Below are 15,439 nucleotides of genomic sequence, written 5' to 3'. Positions count from 1 at the left end.
ATCCCGTTGAGCATCCAAAGTTCCTTTTGCAGGTTCTTGCCCTGGTGGAATCTCTGTCTTCCTTAGAGCCGACGGGCATGCTTTTCGTTCCAGCATGGCAAGGGTTGAGAGTGCAGCTATCGGTGCTGCCGCAACTCGCCACTGTATGCCCGTAAAGCCAACTCCACGATAACGTTTCCTTCGAGGTATTTCCGAATATAACGTAAGCCCCACTTATCCCCTTTTACCGTCCCGCATCCTGTTATCCGGGTCCCGCACCCCTAACCCGGAACTCAACGTTATCGGGCAACCTCAACTGCATGCGCCAGCTGTTTCGAACTCGACAGAACCTCGCGCCAACACAGCACTCGCCATCACTGAGTCCTACCGCCTCGCCGCCATGTCGCGCCGCCCGCCGAACCCCGCTGCGGAGCGGGCAGCGCAGAACCAACAGACCATCAAGAACCTGCTCAAGCTAGAGGCCAACAAGGTGTGCGCCGACTGCAAGCGCAACAAGCGTGAGTGCTGCTTCTTTGCTGCCCCTTGCGCCGAAGCAGCGATGCTGACAGATGCGCACATGCAGACCCGCGATGGGCTAGCTGGAATCTCGGCGTCTTCATCTGCATCCGCTGCTCGGGCATCCACCGCGGAATGGGCACACACATCAGCCGAGTTAAATCCGTCGACCTAGACGCCTGGACCGATGAGCAACTGCAGAGCATCCTGAACTGGGGTAATGCGCGCGCAAACAAGTACTGGGAGTCGAAATTAGCACCTGGCCATATCCCATCCGAGGCCAAGATTGAGAACTTTATCCGCACCAAGTATGAGCTAAAGAGATGGGTAATGGATGGGCCCATGCCAGATCCGGCGACGCTCGATGCGGACGGCGATGACGACGTGCCGCTAAGCGTTGTCAAGGAGAAGCAGAACGTGGACCGGAGGGAATCCATGCGCAAGGCGTCCATCGGACAGTCTGCAACCCCGCAGCCCGATCTTATCGGAGCTGATCCGGTCCCGGCCGCGGCCCCGAGTCCTGTACCGGTCCCGCCAAGAGCGAGCACGGCCGGCCCAGCCGCGATGCAGGTGCCTCCGAAATCTGATCCCGCCCCGCCGAAGGCGACCAGTACAAAAGACTCTCTTTTGGGGTTGGATTTTCTGGGAACCCAACCGGCCGTGCCGCCGCGGCCGGCGAGCACAACGGGGACAGCAAGCGGTGGAACCCAGTCACGTCCTGATCTCAAGCAGTCTATTCTCTCACTTTATGCAACAGCCCCGCGACCACAGCCTCAGCCAGTTGCCCCGCAGCCCTCGCACGCTCCGTCTGGGTCGTTGAGCGGGCTGCCCTCTCCTTCAGGCATGCCGCAGACGCAGGGCTCAATGGGCGGACTTAACGATGCTTTCAGTAACTTAAGCTTCGCCAGTTCGCCGTCCCCGAAACCAGCGCAACCCGATGCCTTCTCCAGCCTTGGGTCTTTCACAGCTTCCCGGCCGGCACCTCAATCGAGCGGCTCCGCGTTCTCCGGTCTGAGTGGTGGCAGCTTCTTCGATTCGAAGCCCGCAGCGTCCGCTCACCAGTCCAAGCAGTCCATCGGGAGCCCATCCGGCTGGGGATCTATGAGTTCGTCTGCGGTGCCGTCTAAACCCGCCCCGGCACCCGCCTCCTCTGCCTTGGGTGATCTGTTTGATCTTTCCGCATCTTCCCCGCCCCCCGCCGCCGCCCCGCAGCCGGCGCTGGCCAAGGCCACGACAACCACCACTACATCCGTGTTCAACCTCTCCGCTAACCAGACGAAGCCTTCTCCGGCGCCATCTACAACGGCGAGCTCCAATCCCCTCGGCTCTTTGGGCTCCCTCGGCGCCAGTAACTTGTCGAATTCCGACGTGTGGGGTGGCAATGCCTGGGCTGCCCCGGAAGCCCCCAAGGCCGCCCCAGAGCCGCCCAAGGCCGCTACAGCCAGCGCAGCGAACGATCTTGGGTGGGCATCGCTCGCCAGCAAGCCCATCGTTCCTGGCCCATCGGGAGGCTTTGCGCCCAAGGTAGCGGCAGACGAGGAGTTCGGGGGTTGGACGAGCAGCACAACGGCACCAAGTGCTGGGAACGGATCCACGCCGGCAGCAGGGTTTGGAGGGAGTGATGATCTTTTTTCCAACGTCTGGCAGTGAGCTGCTTACGCTGTCGGCTAGAATCGAAAGCTAAGTTAGACAGGCACGCAATCAGGATGAGGGCGATTCAGTGAACATATGGCAGGTTGCATAGCGGGAAGCGAGACAAAAACGGAGAGGTCGGTTCTACCCTCGTGTGGAGGAATATATAAAACCGTCCATTGCATCTGATCCCGTTTGACCAACGCGTATGTATCTACTTCTTTTCCGGGATAAATGTGCGCCATCAAGAAACGCCCAACGCCTTGCTATGCCCGCGCAAACCCAAAGCCCAACCCTCACGGAAAGCGGTATTGTATCCCAAGTCCCGTGCCATGCACCACCCACTGCGTTGCCCAGCTCTGCATTACCATACCAGCAGCCCGTGCCCTGAACGACCACACAGCACCACATCCCCATCCCCGACCCACTCCCGCTCCCGCTCCGCATCCGAAACACGCCGGGAGCCCGGCTGTCTGAACGACCAAACCGCCTCGGCCGCGCCCATCTCAATGCCATACCGAACCTGACCTAGAAAAACAACCTCCAGATGTAATACAGCACCAGCACGGTCCCGATGATGATGCCCGACAGCTTGAAAATGGCCACCTTGTTCCCGGACGCCGCCATCCGCCCCAGCCGGCCCGCCGAGCCCTTGAGCTGTGTCGTCATCGAGGAGAAGGTCTCGCTCTGGAGAGAAAGTAAAAAAATACCGGGTCAGTTACAATCACAAAAGGGAAAGAATGGCGCAACGCACCGTCGACTCGATCACCTCGTGCGAGCGCGCGCTGTCGTAGATGTCGATGGTCACGCCGCGAAGGGCCGAGACCTTGGCCGAGAGCTCATCCAAGCGGGCGTTATTCTGGCGCTCGCGCTCGTAGGCCTCGGACATTTTTGCTGTTGTCGACGCCTGTCGTCTGTCTAACTTCTCGCTTGACGATCGTTTCAAGTTGGTGGGTGGAGTGGTGCGTCTCGGCTTTCGCGCGGGAAGGGGGCGCGGTGACGGGTGAAGAAGACTGGATTTGGAGAACTTCTACACGCAAAGCTTTGTTCCGATAGCTACCTAGGTAGGTAACTGGCTACTGACGATTCGGTGGGGTCGCAGTCGTTGATGGTTCGTCGAGATGCGCCAGGCTCTGGGACGGTGTTTCGGATTGTTGATGAGCGCTGATGGCCAGGTTTGGAAATGCGCGAGATATCGGCGCGACCGTCAATAAGCGGCGATATTGAGCGCGGCTGAGGAGCGGGTGCTGCTCCTTAGAACTTTGGTTGCTTCGAGGCTCGAGGCTGGTTGGGGTTCTGCGGCAACTCGCGACGCAATCCCCAGACGTTCATGAAAGGGGCTGGCCGTTTGCGACCAGGGGAAGCCGGCTTGGCGGTCATGTGGCTCAGCCACTCTGTGGCGCTCATATCTCCCGCTGCTCCGCTGCATGATGTCAGCCCACTCCAAGGCACGTGCTGTATGGGGAACTTTAGCGGTAGGCGAAACATTGTGATTACGGATACGTTACAGCGTAACTTTACCTCAGTGTATCTGGACGACGGGTAGTCACGGTCACAATCTACTCCGTACCGCAGATCGTTGTCGAGGAATGAGTGTAAGGTTGAAAATAAAGGAAAAGCACTACCTTGAACTTCCAACCTCGTATGTAGCTGGATACCTGCCAGGTTAGGGGGATTTTGATCCGTTCTCATGATCTCTCGCTCTACTGATCTCTACCGTCCGCAGTAAAGTAAGAATACTAGCGTAACTTTCGTCCCCTGTTATGAACTAACGGAAGTCCTGGGCGTGTGTGGACCCAACTTCAGCCTGCTGCGGGGAACCTGGAAGCTTCCGTCTGTGCCGCCAGCGCCGCCTGCCACGAACGCGCGGCAGCCTCTGAATTTCGTCGCAACAAAACCCTCTCGTTTGCTTGTTGTAGGAATATAACATTATAACTCCTGTGAGGTGTCATTACTCCGTTTGACTTTCTGGCCGCAATCGCATCGCTCCATCTGGAGTATCCGAGAAGCGAATTCGCGCTCAGATCCTTTGCCCCACCTACCTTGGTCTTCCCGGCTCACGACCGGAATACGGACTTGGTGTGCGACGTAGGCGGCCTCTGACTGCCATACCACCTCGCGATCCCTACTCCGGACCCGATCCTTTGCGCGCTCGAAGTCCGCCTCCCTTTTGCAGTGTCTTCCCCCTAGATCGTGCGCTCACCCAGCAGCCATGGGTATCCACAATCCGCTTCCGTCGTCTCTGGCGTGTACGTTTCCCCGTACCTACCGCCCGGTCGCCACCTCCCACACCATCTTGTCAGCTGGAGTTTCTTGCGACACGTTGACTGACTTCGATCGCAGCGGAATGCAAGAAGTGTGGCAAGATTCTGTCCTCGTTCATCGACCCCCGACAAGCGTTTGGCCCCGACAAGGTCATCCCGCCGTCGGTCCTCGCCAGCGCCAAGGTAGGCCACGCTGTTCATCCCTTACGCTGATTTCCCCGTTCTAAACGCCTCTGCGCAACAGGGCCTTGCAATCCTCACAGTAATCAAAGCCGGCTTCCTTGGCTCCGCCCGCTTCGGCAGCGGTCTCGTCGTCGCGCGCCTCCACGACGGTTCCTGGAGCGCCCCCTCGGCAATCGCGACCGGCGGTGCCGGCTTCGGCGGGCAGATTGGCTTTGAGCTGACCGACTTCGTCTTCATCCTCAACGACTCGAGCGCCGTCAAGACCTTCTCGCAAGCCGGCTCCCTCACGCTCGGCGGGAACGTGTCAGTCGCCGCGGGCCCCGTCGGCAGGAACGCCGAAGCCGCGGGCGCCGCCTCGCTGCGCAGCGTGGCCGCCGTCTTCAGTTACTCCAAGACCAAGGGCCTGTTCGCGGGCGTCTCGCTCGAAGGGTCGGTCATCATCGAGCGCAGGGATGCTAACGCCAAGCTGTACGGCCGCCCGGTCACGGCGCGCGAGCTGCTCTCCGGCGGCGAGCGGCCCCCGCCGCAGGCCGCGCCGCTCCTGAGCATCCTCAATTCACGCATCTTCAATGGCCTGTCGGCGGGCACCATTGACGACAGGATGTACAACGACATACCAATCTACGACGACCACCGCGACGAGGTCATCTGGGGCAACCGGACCGGGCCGGGGTACAGGGAGGGACAGTCGCGAGACGAGGGCTACGTCAGCGGCGGGCCGGCGCACGACGAGTTCGGCCGGCCGAAGCGGTCGACAACCTGGCAGGACGACGTCTATGATCAGCCGAGGTCGTTTGGGCAGGGTTCGAGGTCGAATACCTTCAACGACACCTACGGCGGGACAGGCGCGGCTGGCGACGGCACGGAGAAGAAGGTGGGACCCGGACGGCCGGCAGCACCGAAACCGAATTATGCCAGCAAGGAGGCCATGCTCAAGAAGAACGAGGCCATCGCGCTCTACAACTTCGAGCCGGACCAGCCGGGCGATCTCGGGTTCAAGAAGGGCGATATCATCACCGTGCTGAAGAAGACGGACAGCGACAACGACTGGTGGTACGTTTGTTCTTCTCCAATGCTGGGAGATTCGAGGAGGAGAATGATGCTGACTGACTTTTGCGACAGGACGGGCATGATTGGCACAAGGCACGGGATATTCCCGAGCAACTACGTCAAGATGAAGGAGTGATGGAGGGGGTGGCATACCGATTGGATTTCTTTGCACGGAGGTAAATGACCAAGGGGAAACGGCCCCTGACACGCAGATGCATTCAGTCATCGGAACGGGTGGTCCTGCGCAAGGAGCTTCGCTTGACGACCTTCCTTTCTATGACGACTCTTGAGACTGGCTTAGAGGCACACGGAACTTGTGGCTCCACTCACGGCTTCGCAATTGTGTGTCTTGAACTCCCTGCTTGGCGTTGGAGGAGACGAGGATTTAACGTTTGTTTTGCTTGATCGGATTCGACTGGTCTTCGAGTGGAATTCAGAGCAGCGTTTTCGGTGTGATTGTTGCTCGAGATTTATGTTCCTGTGATGTTGAAGAACCCACCAGCTTTGTCTGCAAGTCTACGTCATACAGCTTAGGAGTCTTGGAGTCGAGATCCTGCCGCGGCTGTGGGAAGCTCTTTGGTGCAGGGGTTCGCGCTGTGTCTCGCGTCCCGCCCTGTGCCTTCCTTCCCGCCGGTCCCTGAATCTTTGAGCCGTCCCTCATTACTCGAACGGGAAGCCCCAATGAGTACAACTTGCCGGTTATTCGCCTTTGGTATTAGCAATGTGTTGTACAGCATTGGGGTGACGTGCCCGGGAATAGCACTAAATGCCAGTGCCGTTATTAAGCCGTTGACTCTCAGGACTACCTTGTTCTTAGCCTGGCTTCATGCTGGTATCCTAGGTTCTCCACGACCAGGTTTTTCGTTTTCCACTCCCTACCTGCGTATTTACCCATTCAGCCAGCCAGTCAGTCAGCGGCAGTGAGTGAGCTAGGTAGGCGACCAGCCTCGATGCCCCAAGCCTCCCGCCGCATTTCGTCAACCACCGCCAGCCGCTTCTTCAGCCCAGCCCAGCCCAGCCCAGCCCGGCACACACGCCGGCAGCCTGAGTGCGTATGCATCTTTTTGGCAAAAGGAGCAACGAAGGCCCCTCTGCGTCTTCCATTCAGCCTAGCCGCGGCTCTCTCATTTCCAGGGCCGCAAGGCCCTCTTCCCCGATCAGCCCTCTGGCCGTATGGATGTACCGTCGAAGTACATGTACAAAGACGCTCTGGTCGAGTTAATGCGGGGGCGGTGCTTCAAAAGATCGCAGCGAGTCCGTCGCTTGACACACTGGTCAGCAGGGATCGCGGCGTCGCTGTTCACTGGCTGACGACGGTGGCAGAAAGGTTGCCTTGTTTTACCCCTCTTCTGCGTGTCTTGACAGCAGAAGCAGGAGCTAGCGCCGAGCCGAGCCACGGCCGCCGACCGACACCGGGGAACGGTCCGGGGGTAAGGTAGGGAACCGGTCAGATACATGCATTTGATTGGTCCATCACAAAAACATATTTCCGTTTTGGGAAGTCGAAACTTCGGACACACTGGACCCCGGCCGTGGAGAAGGGCTTCTCCCCCGACTCGTTGTGCTCCGTTCTGCTCTGCAACTGGCCTAAAATGATGCGGAGAAGAACAGGAATTGAGGGAGCATGATATTCCAAATATTCGTTTATTGTGCAAGCCCACTGCTTTGAAGTGTGTTTGTGATCTCGCGTCTTGTTGAGATCAGGGGGGCAGGACGGGGCTACCAACAGAGAGCACCCGGGATCCTGTTGCCAACCGAAGCAAGCCGGACAACCGTTGTAGGTCATTGGAACATACACGGCAGTCAAGGGAAAGGGGCATCTGGGACCGTTGGGAATTGGACCTACCTTCGCGTTACCACGTTTCCCCGGTTTGCTGGCTTCTCGGGTCAAGAGATCCAGAAGAGGGAGCTCAGGGGATCGCTTTCCTGGGCTGTGTAAATGCGCAAACTCAAGAGAAGTCTTGAAATGTCACAACGATTGGGAAAATATGCCACAGTTGACGGCTGAGAAGTCAATAGCATGCTATATATAGTCTGGCAGAGCGTAGTATCCAATCTGATGCTCTCGCAGACGTGAAAAGAAAAAAATTAAAAAAAAAAAATAAAAAAAGAAAGAATGGCGGAAAGTGCAATAGATTGGAAGAAATGCTTCGTAACAAGGTCCAGGGCTGCGCTGCTGCTGCAGTAAGTGCAGGCATGGCAGCGCGTTGGCTCAATGTCCGGGGGACAGAGCGTGCACCTGGTATAAGTAAGCAAAAACACAACTGCCCTTGAAACAAACCATCATCCTCGCTTCAGCCCAACACCGGAATCATAAAACCAAGGAGCATAGACGGCCGAGCGCAGTTTTTAGCGGCAGCGGCCGTCTGCCTTGTCCATTCTCATGTAATGGACATCTTCCCCAAGGTTTTAGCCGTCGTGAGGTGTGTCAGCGTGTGGAGGGGAAAACCCCCCGCAATGTCAGCATGGCAGGCCTATCGGTCCATTAACAGATCATGGCGTATTCGTCCCTTTAGCGATCAGAGACTCTGATCGCAACGTAAGCTGTTAAAAAAGATAGGGTACGCCGGCACCGCAGTTGAGGTAGCTGTCGAGCAAGCCCCTTCCGATGATCATGCTCACACCCAAGTTGCCGTGGGTTTCACTCTCCAAGATGGGGAGCGGCACGAGCATGAAGTTCGTGTTCAGGTGAACAGCCCTGACGTAGAGGACGGCAAACCGCGTGCTCCTGATCCGTCCTCGCGGCGTCAGGTACGTTCGCACGTCTTCCGGGGGTATGGAGACGATCGGCAGTTTCAGCGCCTCGACGACCCAGTTAGGAACGAAGGACTGGGGCCAGCGCGGACTGGCGAAACCGCAGGGCAAGGTCACCCAGTTCAAGTTGGCCGTCAAGAACTGCATGTCCGTCTGAAATTCGGTGGGATGAAGGGCGTCGAAGTTGATATTCCGCAATGGGCGGCGCGGAGGGCCCGGCGGGCGGGACGGAGCAGCCGGATGCCCTGTACTGTCCATTCCGTGGTCTGGATGGGAGACTTCCCCGAGGGTAGTTTGCACGGCCCGTGATGTGCTGTTTGTTTACCGAGCGTCTAAGCGTACAGCAAACAGGGTGACGCAAGTTGGAGTCTGTTGCGAGATGGTTAGCATTCCAAACATGGAAGCCGTCTAGATTTTAGCAGACGCACCAGAGAACCGAGGATATGCGTGGGCGCCCCCAAGCTGGCGGTGGGGAATGTGCCGCTAAGTGGTGAGGGAAACAACGAGATTGTTGAAGTCTTTCTTTGTTTCCCAGGGGCTTGCGCACGACGGTGATTCTCAGAGAGAGCCAGGTGTAACAACTTGGGCACTATCTAAGACATTGGGAGGCTGAGGGGATGGATGGATGATCGGAAGACTGTACCACAACGGCAACCAGACTGCTGAGGCTAAGAACTGCTGTTGTGGTTTGCACCGCTCGACCTCGCGGAGGATGCGCAGAGGAGGGCTCTGCGCTCGAGGCCAAACGGGCACGAGGCCGGAGCTTGGACCGTAGCAATCCGGTGCGGAGGGGACTGGGGAAGCGAAAATTACCTAAGGCGACCTAAGGTACCTTAAGCTGACTATTGGGTCGAGTGCTTCCCTTGTGAGAGGGCGAAGGGAGAGGAGTGCCTTCTTAATGGACTACGGGAACCAAGGGCAAAGTTTTATGGCACGAGAGGCTTCAACACATTGGTTCGCCTTTGGGAAGCGGGCTTGCTGTGGATGGAAGGTGCAGCAGCGAGGCGACCGATCCCGTCTGGCAGAGTTGTAAGCTTAGGTACCATGAGATACCTTGGTAGGTACATACAGTTTAAACCGAATCCATTCCACGCTCGCAACAACGAGCTGCATTAGCGTAGGTAGGCAGCTACCTGTAGCAGGCTCAAGCTGGTGCTTGTGTGGGCGGTGCGCGAACCAGGGTTCTCAAAGTCGCCGATCGGGCCGCATCCACACACGAAGATGCAGATGCCTCCTGAGACAACTCAGAGATGCGGCTTCCACTGTGCTCTTTGCCCCTTGCTGCACAATTCTGAGTGAACCGGGACACAAGCATCGCCTGGCCTGACCTACCTGAGGTACCAGGTATGTCAAGCAACTGAACGGGGGTTATTCACGAGATGGGACTTTGTAGGTTGGTTATTGCAACTTTCCCAACACACTCTTCGCAGGGCCACCGAGCAGGTACGGATTGGTCGGGCCGCGAACGAAGGCGCCTTTGCGCGCCTGCAGCCGCTTCACGGGGTGGCCAGCCAACCAGCTGACGGGGTTGCCAGATGTGATCCCGAAACCAGCCGAAAATACAATTTCCAGAAACAGCAGGCGTGCCCGGTCACCTTGGCGAGACTGCTGAGCTAGCAGTGAGGACAAGACTGCTGAGTTTGCAGAGAGGACGAGATTCGAGGCCGATTCCGGATGCCGCCCGAGGTACTTCCCAAGGTACCCACACTTGCCGTCCTCATTGTTACTATTCGGTGTCGGTGATTGTCAATGTGCCTCAGATACCTAAGGTATGCAGCCCGTGTCATGACCCCAAGACCGCAGCCTCGTCTTGAAGCCTGGTTGCAGGCTTTGAGTTCTAACTGGCCAATATAAAACAAGTCAAGTCCCGACACTTAGGCAGATCGGGGGTAATTCGCTGTGTACGCGACCACCACCGAACACACCTCCATTTTCGCATTGGGCCCCGTATCATCTCAAACAGGCCTTCCAGTGTCATTTGCAGTCTCGATGTGCTCTGCTCGCTCCCCAAATCCACATCTGAGCTTTTCTATCGCACCCGAAGACGTTCAAACATGTTGTCAAGCACGAACCATCGCGAGGACGCGTTGGGTGCCGAATCTGTAGGCTCCGCTGGCCACTCAAATAGCCATTTTGCTGACCCGTCCCAGTCGACAATCTGCATCCAAGAGCTGTCAGTGTACGGCCAGGACGGTGTCTTGGCCCGGCCCCAGGGATACGCTGTGGAAGCCCTAAGCCACGATCACGGTGCTTCCCACGTCATTTCTGCCCGTCTAGTGGCCTTCCTAAGCAGCCGCAATGTAGACGCAATCCGGGGCAGTGCAAGAGCCGGAGACTGCTTCATCAAGCTCGACTGGACTTTCCCTGGCAGTTCGTACCCCAAGTTCACGACTCGTCATCTTCTCGACGTCGACGACACCGCGAGTGACGTGAGCTTCAGCGGCGGGCTCGACTGGGCTCACAGAATCTTGGTCGCCTCGCAGCACCTACAACCTCCCGGCAATTATCCCTCCCAGGCATGCCCGCTCGAACCAAGGTTCTGCAACAGACCAGATTGGCTTGTCCAACCGCCACTGCGCTATCCGTTTGATGGGGATCTCACCTTTGAATTTGCCGAATTACCAGAAGACGATGACGAGGACTGCGTCTCTTTGTGTTCGGATCCCACCTCTTCAACTGTTACCTTGAACTCAAGTGCACGCTATTCGGCGTTGGGCATGGACCAGGCAAGCGAACCGCCAATTTGGGGACTTTGTCGAGAGGACAGCTGTGCGGACGGCCACCTCGCCAACGACGACCTCCTCGTCGACGACGACATGAACAAGCAACACGAAGCTCTCCGGCTGCAGAGGATGGAAGCCGAGGCCATGCTTGACCGTAATGGCGACGCAGGCGGTCTCCTTGCCGTAATGGCCTCCGCGTCGGGCTCCATTGGAAATTGGGACTGCCTTGGTAGGCCGATCTTCTAGCCTTCACCTCGACCTTTCTTCTCACTCTGTGGGATTCTTCAGGTAGACGAACATATGCGGTCTCTCTTTTGAAACTTCGTTCTGGGATTCTTTCTTTCTTTCTTTGTTTTTTCCTTCTTTCTTTCTTTTTTCTTTCTTTTTATTTAGAATCTCATCACGGGCCTTCGCAGCCAAGAATGTGCACTCTTTTGTTAGAAAGAAAACCAGAGGACTTGGATATTTGGCTTCGGTGGGTGGGATTTCAAGATGTCCGTCAACTTAATACACCTAACACCGGTGTGAAAGGGAGGGCTGTATAGGCCACCGACATGGCTTCTTGTATTCCCTCACCAAGACTCAAATACAGTCCTTTCCGAGAATTCCACTGCGAGAAACGACATTTCGTCAAAAAAGAGGTAGTGCGACATAGGGACTGTTGGAACCGCTGCGCAGGCTCAGGAAGATGAAGCTATCACGATGCAAGCAATGCGTACAACTGGGATCAATCGTGGTGTTCAGGATGTTGTATTGTAGGAGAGTTCTCCTGATCAGGAGCCTAGTCTTGGGCGGCAGTTGGGTATCAAGCCGGTGGATCCTAATCTCGGTAGGCCGGCCCGGTGCCCCGGGCCGGGCTAGTTCTAACACACCCCCCTAGGTCGAGCCTCCGGCTCTAGCCTACCAAATCTAGTAATCTATAAAGCTATTCCCAACGCTACGTCCTTCCTAATCTAGCAATTCTATAGTGTTAAGGTCCTTCTACTATTGCCCTGATCTACCGAGCTTTACGCGCCTACTGTAACAGGAGTCTTCGAGTGCTACTGGTGAGATGCCTCAAGGCAGAGAAGTACAACAGTACCACAGCAGTGACTAGGGCAAGTAGTTGCAGTTTCCAAGGCAACACTGTCTACGTATATCTCCTATTGTAATCAAAGGCTGATCCTTAGAGGATCAGGAATCTTCCTCCGCCTCGGTAGGCAACTGCCCACCCTTTTAGCTATGGTTCCCAGGCTCCGAGCATATACGTCATATCGTATATTATAGATATAAGCTTCTAGGTTCTAGGTGCTCACTCCGTCTTGGAGCTATACCGGCTCCTACTCGACAGCGGTTTGCACACGTGCTATAACAGTTTAGGACAAGTTTAGACTTCGTAGTCGACAGCGTACCACATTGCCCGATCTCTAGAAAAGGTCCGTCTACCTATACAGACTCACCGACTAGCGGTACAAAGAGTAATAGGTTGTCTACCTAACTACGAGCTTCGCCTAGGATTTAGTAGAGTATCCCTATAAAGTTAGACTAGTTGCTAGAGCAATATATATAGTACGCTTTACCCTTTTTATAATAATTTATATTTTACTATTGTATATAAACTATCTACTTCTCGCTTTTAAATTCACTTTATTATAGCTACACTTTGCACTTTGTATTTTCTTTTCTTTATATATTATTATCTTATTAATTATAACGTTCTCTTCTTCTCTATTTACTTACTTTATATTCTTACGTTCATTACTATCTATATATCGTCGTTTCTCTTCGTTTTATACTTACTACCTTTTCTCTACTAATTTATTATAGATCTTAAAGAGTTTCTTATACTTCCCGCCTATAAGAAGTCGCTATACCTCAAATGTCTATATACAACGTATAAAAATCTTCTATATAACTCGTTAATACCTGTTATTCCTAAGTACATTATTACTAAGTCCTCTTTAAGTCGCTACGACCAATATATTAAAAGGAAAGATATTTATATATCGGTAGGTAGCTTAGGACTAATACTTAGCAATAGTTCGTCTACTAACTTTATTAAGCTATAGGTATAATATCTAGCGATTTAACTAATCTAATAATCGGTTTATATATCGCTCACCTCCTCTATAAGGCTAAGGAAAGTCAAGTTCTATCTAATTGTAAGTCCTTTAGTAGTTAGGAGAATAATAAGGAATTCGCCTTTTTAGACGACATTTACTACAACATTGTACATTTATCAAAAAAGTTAGTCAATATATTCTACGCTATAGACGAGGCTTACCGCTATATCTATAGTATTACGTTGAATAAGCGCCTTATAACCGACTAGCAACTAGCCTTTAAGGCTATAGTTGTCAAATATATAGAACTCAACGTTTTCCTCTTTTTATAGCCTAAGCGCTTAGATAATATATCTTTGTTGATAGTAGGTCACTCCTATCTATCCCTTAGGCTAATTACTAAGAATATTAATAGCGATTTAGTACCAATGTAAGCTAGAAGTATAGGACTTGAAAAGGGCTTACCGCCTTTGTCCTAACAATATAGGCTATCTTACCTAGATATAGGTAAAATATAATTTCGCTAAAGAGTTGATCCTATTGCTTACTAATAAAATTGGCGATTACGAAAATGCCCTAGACCTAATAGAGTAGATCTATCTACTCTATAAGTCGCTAACCTAACGTTCTCTTATAGTTTAATTAAGGTTTTAGGGAGAGGGTCTAGCTATTTTATCTATATATAACTATATAAATTAATTTACGTATATTAGTCTCTAGCTACGACTAAGCCGACCTAATATCGCTATATTATATATTGCTTAATACACTTTAAGCGTCCTCCCCTCGCTTCCTTTTAGTAGTAGCTTTATATATTTATCGAAACTAGTAGATTATCCACTATACGTTCGCTATATTATCTTTGTAGACCTACTAGTTATACTCTAATAGCTAATCTACCTACTTTACCTAAAAGAATATTTCGCCTTCGATTTATTGTTTAACCTATACTTCTTCGACCTCTTATTCTTTATTATCCTCTAGGTCTAGCATTAGCATCTAGGTTTCTTTAGCTATAGTTCGTATATACTAAGGCTCTAACAAAGCTACTAGGAATATATTATATAGCTTTATATATTTATATAATAAGGCCAACTAATACGCTAGCGATCCTACTTAGTCTAATACTTAGAATAGCCTAACGAACTAGGGCTTTAGCTTCTTACTAGTCTTAAGTCTTAGATTCTAAATAGACAACTTAACTAGGGCTCCCTTCTAGAACTCTATTAGCTTATATTTTTCGTTGTAGTACTGTTTCTAACTTGCTATAGCGTTGGCCCAATGTTGCTCTAGCTATTAGCGTAATTTCTTAAGCTTCTTAATCTATTCTACTACGTTAGAGTATAGTACCCTCCTCTATTGAGCATCGTCCTCAATATAATGGGAAATCGTAGGGTTGTAACCTATAAATACTCGAAAAGGGGTAACGCCAATAGTTGTATTAACGGAATTATTATAAACGAATTTAGCTTTAGAGAGGAGTATTGCCTAAGTAATAGGATTTAAAGAGATAAAATATTAGAGGTATTGGATAAAGGTTTAGTTTATTTATTTAGTTTAGCTATTGGTTTAGGAGTAAAATGCTATTAAAAGTCTATAGTTTACTTAGTTTAAATAGCAAAGATCGCTCTAGAATTAGAAGGTAAAGACTAAGCCTCGATTACTAAAGTATCTATAAGGTACTTTGTACTTAAGCTCAATCTCTCGATAGAGGAGTTCTACTAACTCTTAGCTATAAATAGAGGTTAAGATAAAGAAGAATCGACTTATCTTCGTATACTGGTCGACTATAACTAGGATTATATCCTTTTCGCTATCTAGTTGTTCTATTATAGGAAAACCTATAATAAAATCTATAGCAATCTTACTCTAAGGTTATATTAGTATTAATAGCGATTAAAGGTTACTATAAGGTCGATATCTTAATGGTTTCTAGTACTAATATACTAGGTAGATATTATAGTATTCGTTTACTTCTCTATCGATACTTAGCTAATAGTACTTCCATTATACTAACTCCTTAGTTTAGTTATAACTAAAGTATTTCGCTAAGAGATCATTATAGTATCGCCTAAGGAGCTTTTGCTTTATAGCCTCCTTAATAGAGATATAAAGCTTAGCTTAATATAATAGCTCGTTATCAAGTCCTAACTTCTATTTAAAGGTAACATTAGTTCTTTGCTATAGAGTCTATAGGTGGTCTTTGATTCTTTGCGTTACTAGATTTAAGTTTTACAACTCTAGGATCAACTCTCTTATTGTTTTAGAAGGTACTAAGTTATATAAGGCTTCGCTT

At 52.0% G+C, this 15,439-nt stretch overlaps 5 protein-coding genes across 5 annotated transcripts; 3 read left to right on the top strand and 2 right to left on the bottom strand.

The window, feature by feature from the left end:
* The first annotated feature begins 273 nt into the window (after positions 1 to 273).
* THITE_2109750 (uncharacterized protein) lies at positions 274 to 2,253 on the top strand. The gene is made up of 2 exons (XM_003650329.1): positions 274 to 497; positions 563 to 2,253. Exons 1-2 carry the CDS (start codon positions 380 to 382, stop codon positions 2,143 to 2,145), a joined length of 1,701 nt encoding a protein of 566 aa, XP_003650377.1. The 5' UTR covers positions 274 to 379; the 3' UTR covers positions 2,146 to 2,253.
* A 79-nt stretch (positions 2,254 to 2,332) lies between these two features.
* Positions 2,333 to 3,457, bottom strand: THITE_109093 (uncharacterized protein). Its single transcript, XM_003650328.1, has 2 exons — positions 2,882 to 3,457; positions 2,333 to 2,814 (listed from the first exon to the last, which is right to left on the bottom strand). Exons 1-2 carry the CDS (start codon positions 3,014 to 3,016, stop codon positions 2,656 to 2,658), a joined length of 294 nt encoding a protein of 97 aa, XP_003650376.1. The 5' UTR covers positions 3,017 to 3,457; the 3' UTR covers positions 2,333 to 2,655.
* Positions 3,458 to 4,183: 726 nt separating this feature from the next.
* THITE_2109747 (uncharacterized protein) lies at positions 4,184 to 5,909 on the top strand. Its single transcript, XM_003650327.1, has 5 exons — positions 4,184 to 4,284; positions 4,338 to 4,376; positions 4,471 to 4,574; positions 4,636 to 5,627; positions 5,697 to 5,909. Exons 2-5 carry the CDS (start codon positions 4,340 to 4,342, stop codon positions 5,758 to 5,760), a joined length of 1,197 nt encoding a protein of 398 aa, XP_003650375.1. The 5' UTR covers positions 4,184 to 4,284; positions 4,338 to 4,339; the 3' UTR covers positions 5,761 to 5,909.
* Positions 5,910 to 8,171: 2,262 nt separating this feature from the next.
* Positions 8,172 to 8,636, bottom strand: THITE_2085544 (uncharacterized protein; the record flags this gene model as incomplete). Its single annotated transcript, XM_003650326.1, has 1 exon — positions 8,172 to 8,636. One exon carries the CDS (start codon positions 8,634 to 8,636, stop codon positions 8,172 to 8,174), a length of 465 nt encoding a protein of 154 aa, XP_003650374.1.
* Positions 8,637 to 10,122: 1,486 nt separating this feature from the next.
* On the top strand, positions 10,123 to 11,347 carry THITE_2149316 (uncharacterized protein; the record flags this gene model as incomplete). Its single annotated transcript, XM_003650325.1, has 3 exons — positions 10,123 to 10,147; positions 10,239 to 10,480; positions 10,529 to 11,347. Exons 2-3 carry the CDS (start codon positions 10,433 to 10,435, stop codon positions 11,345 to 11,347), a joined length of 867 nt encoding a protein of 288 aa, XP_003650373.1. The 5' UTR covers positions 10,123 to 10,147; positions 10,239 to 10,432.
* Positions 11,348 to 15,439: the final 4,092 nt, after the last annotated feature.

Source organism: Thermothielavioides terrestris, chromosome 1, assembly GCF_000226115.1.
Source record: "Thermothielavioides terrestris NRRL 8126 chromosome 1, complete sequence".
Taxonomy (NCBI): domain Eukaryota; kingdom Fungi; phylum Ascomycota; class Sordariomycetes; order Sordariales; family Chaetomiaceae; genus Thermothielavioides; species Thermothielavioides terrestris.
Note: the sequence above shows the minus strand (reverse complement) of the source record. Positions and strands in the feature narration are given on the sequence as shown.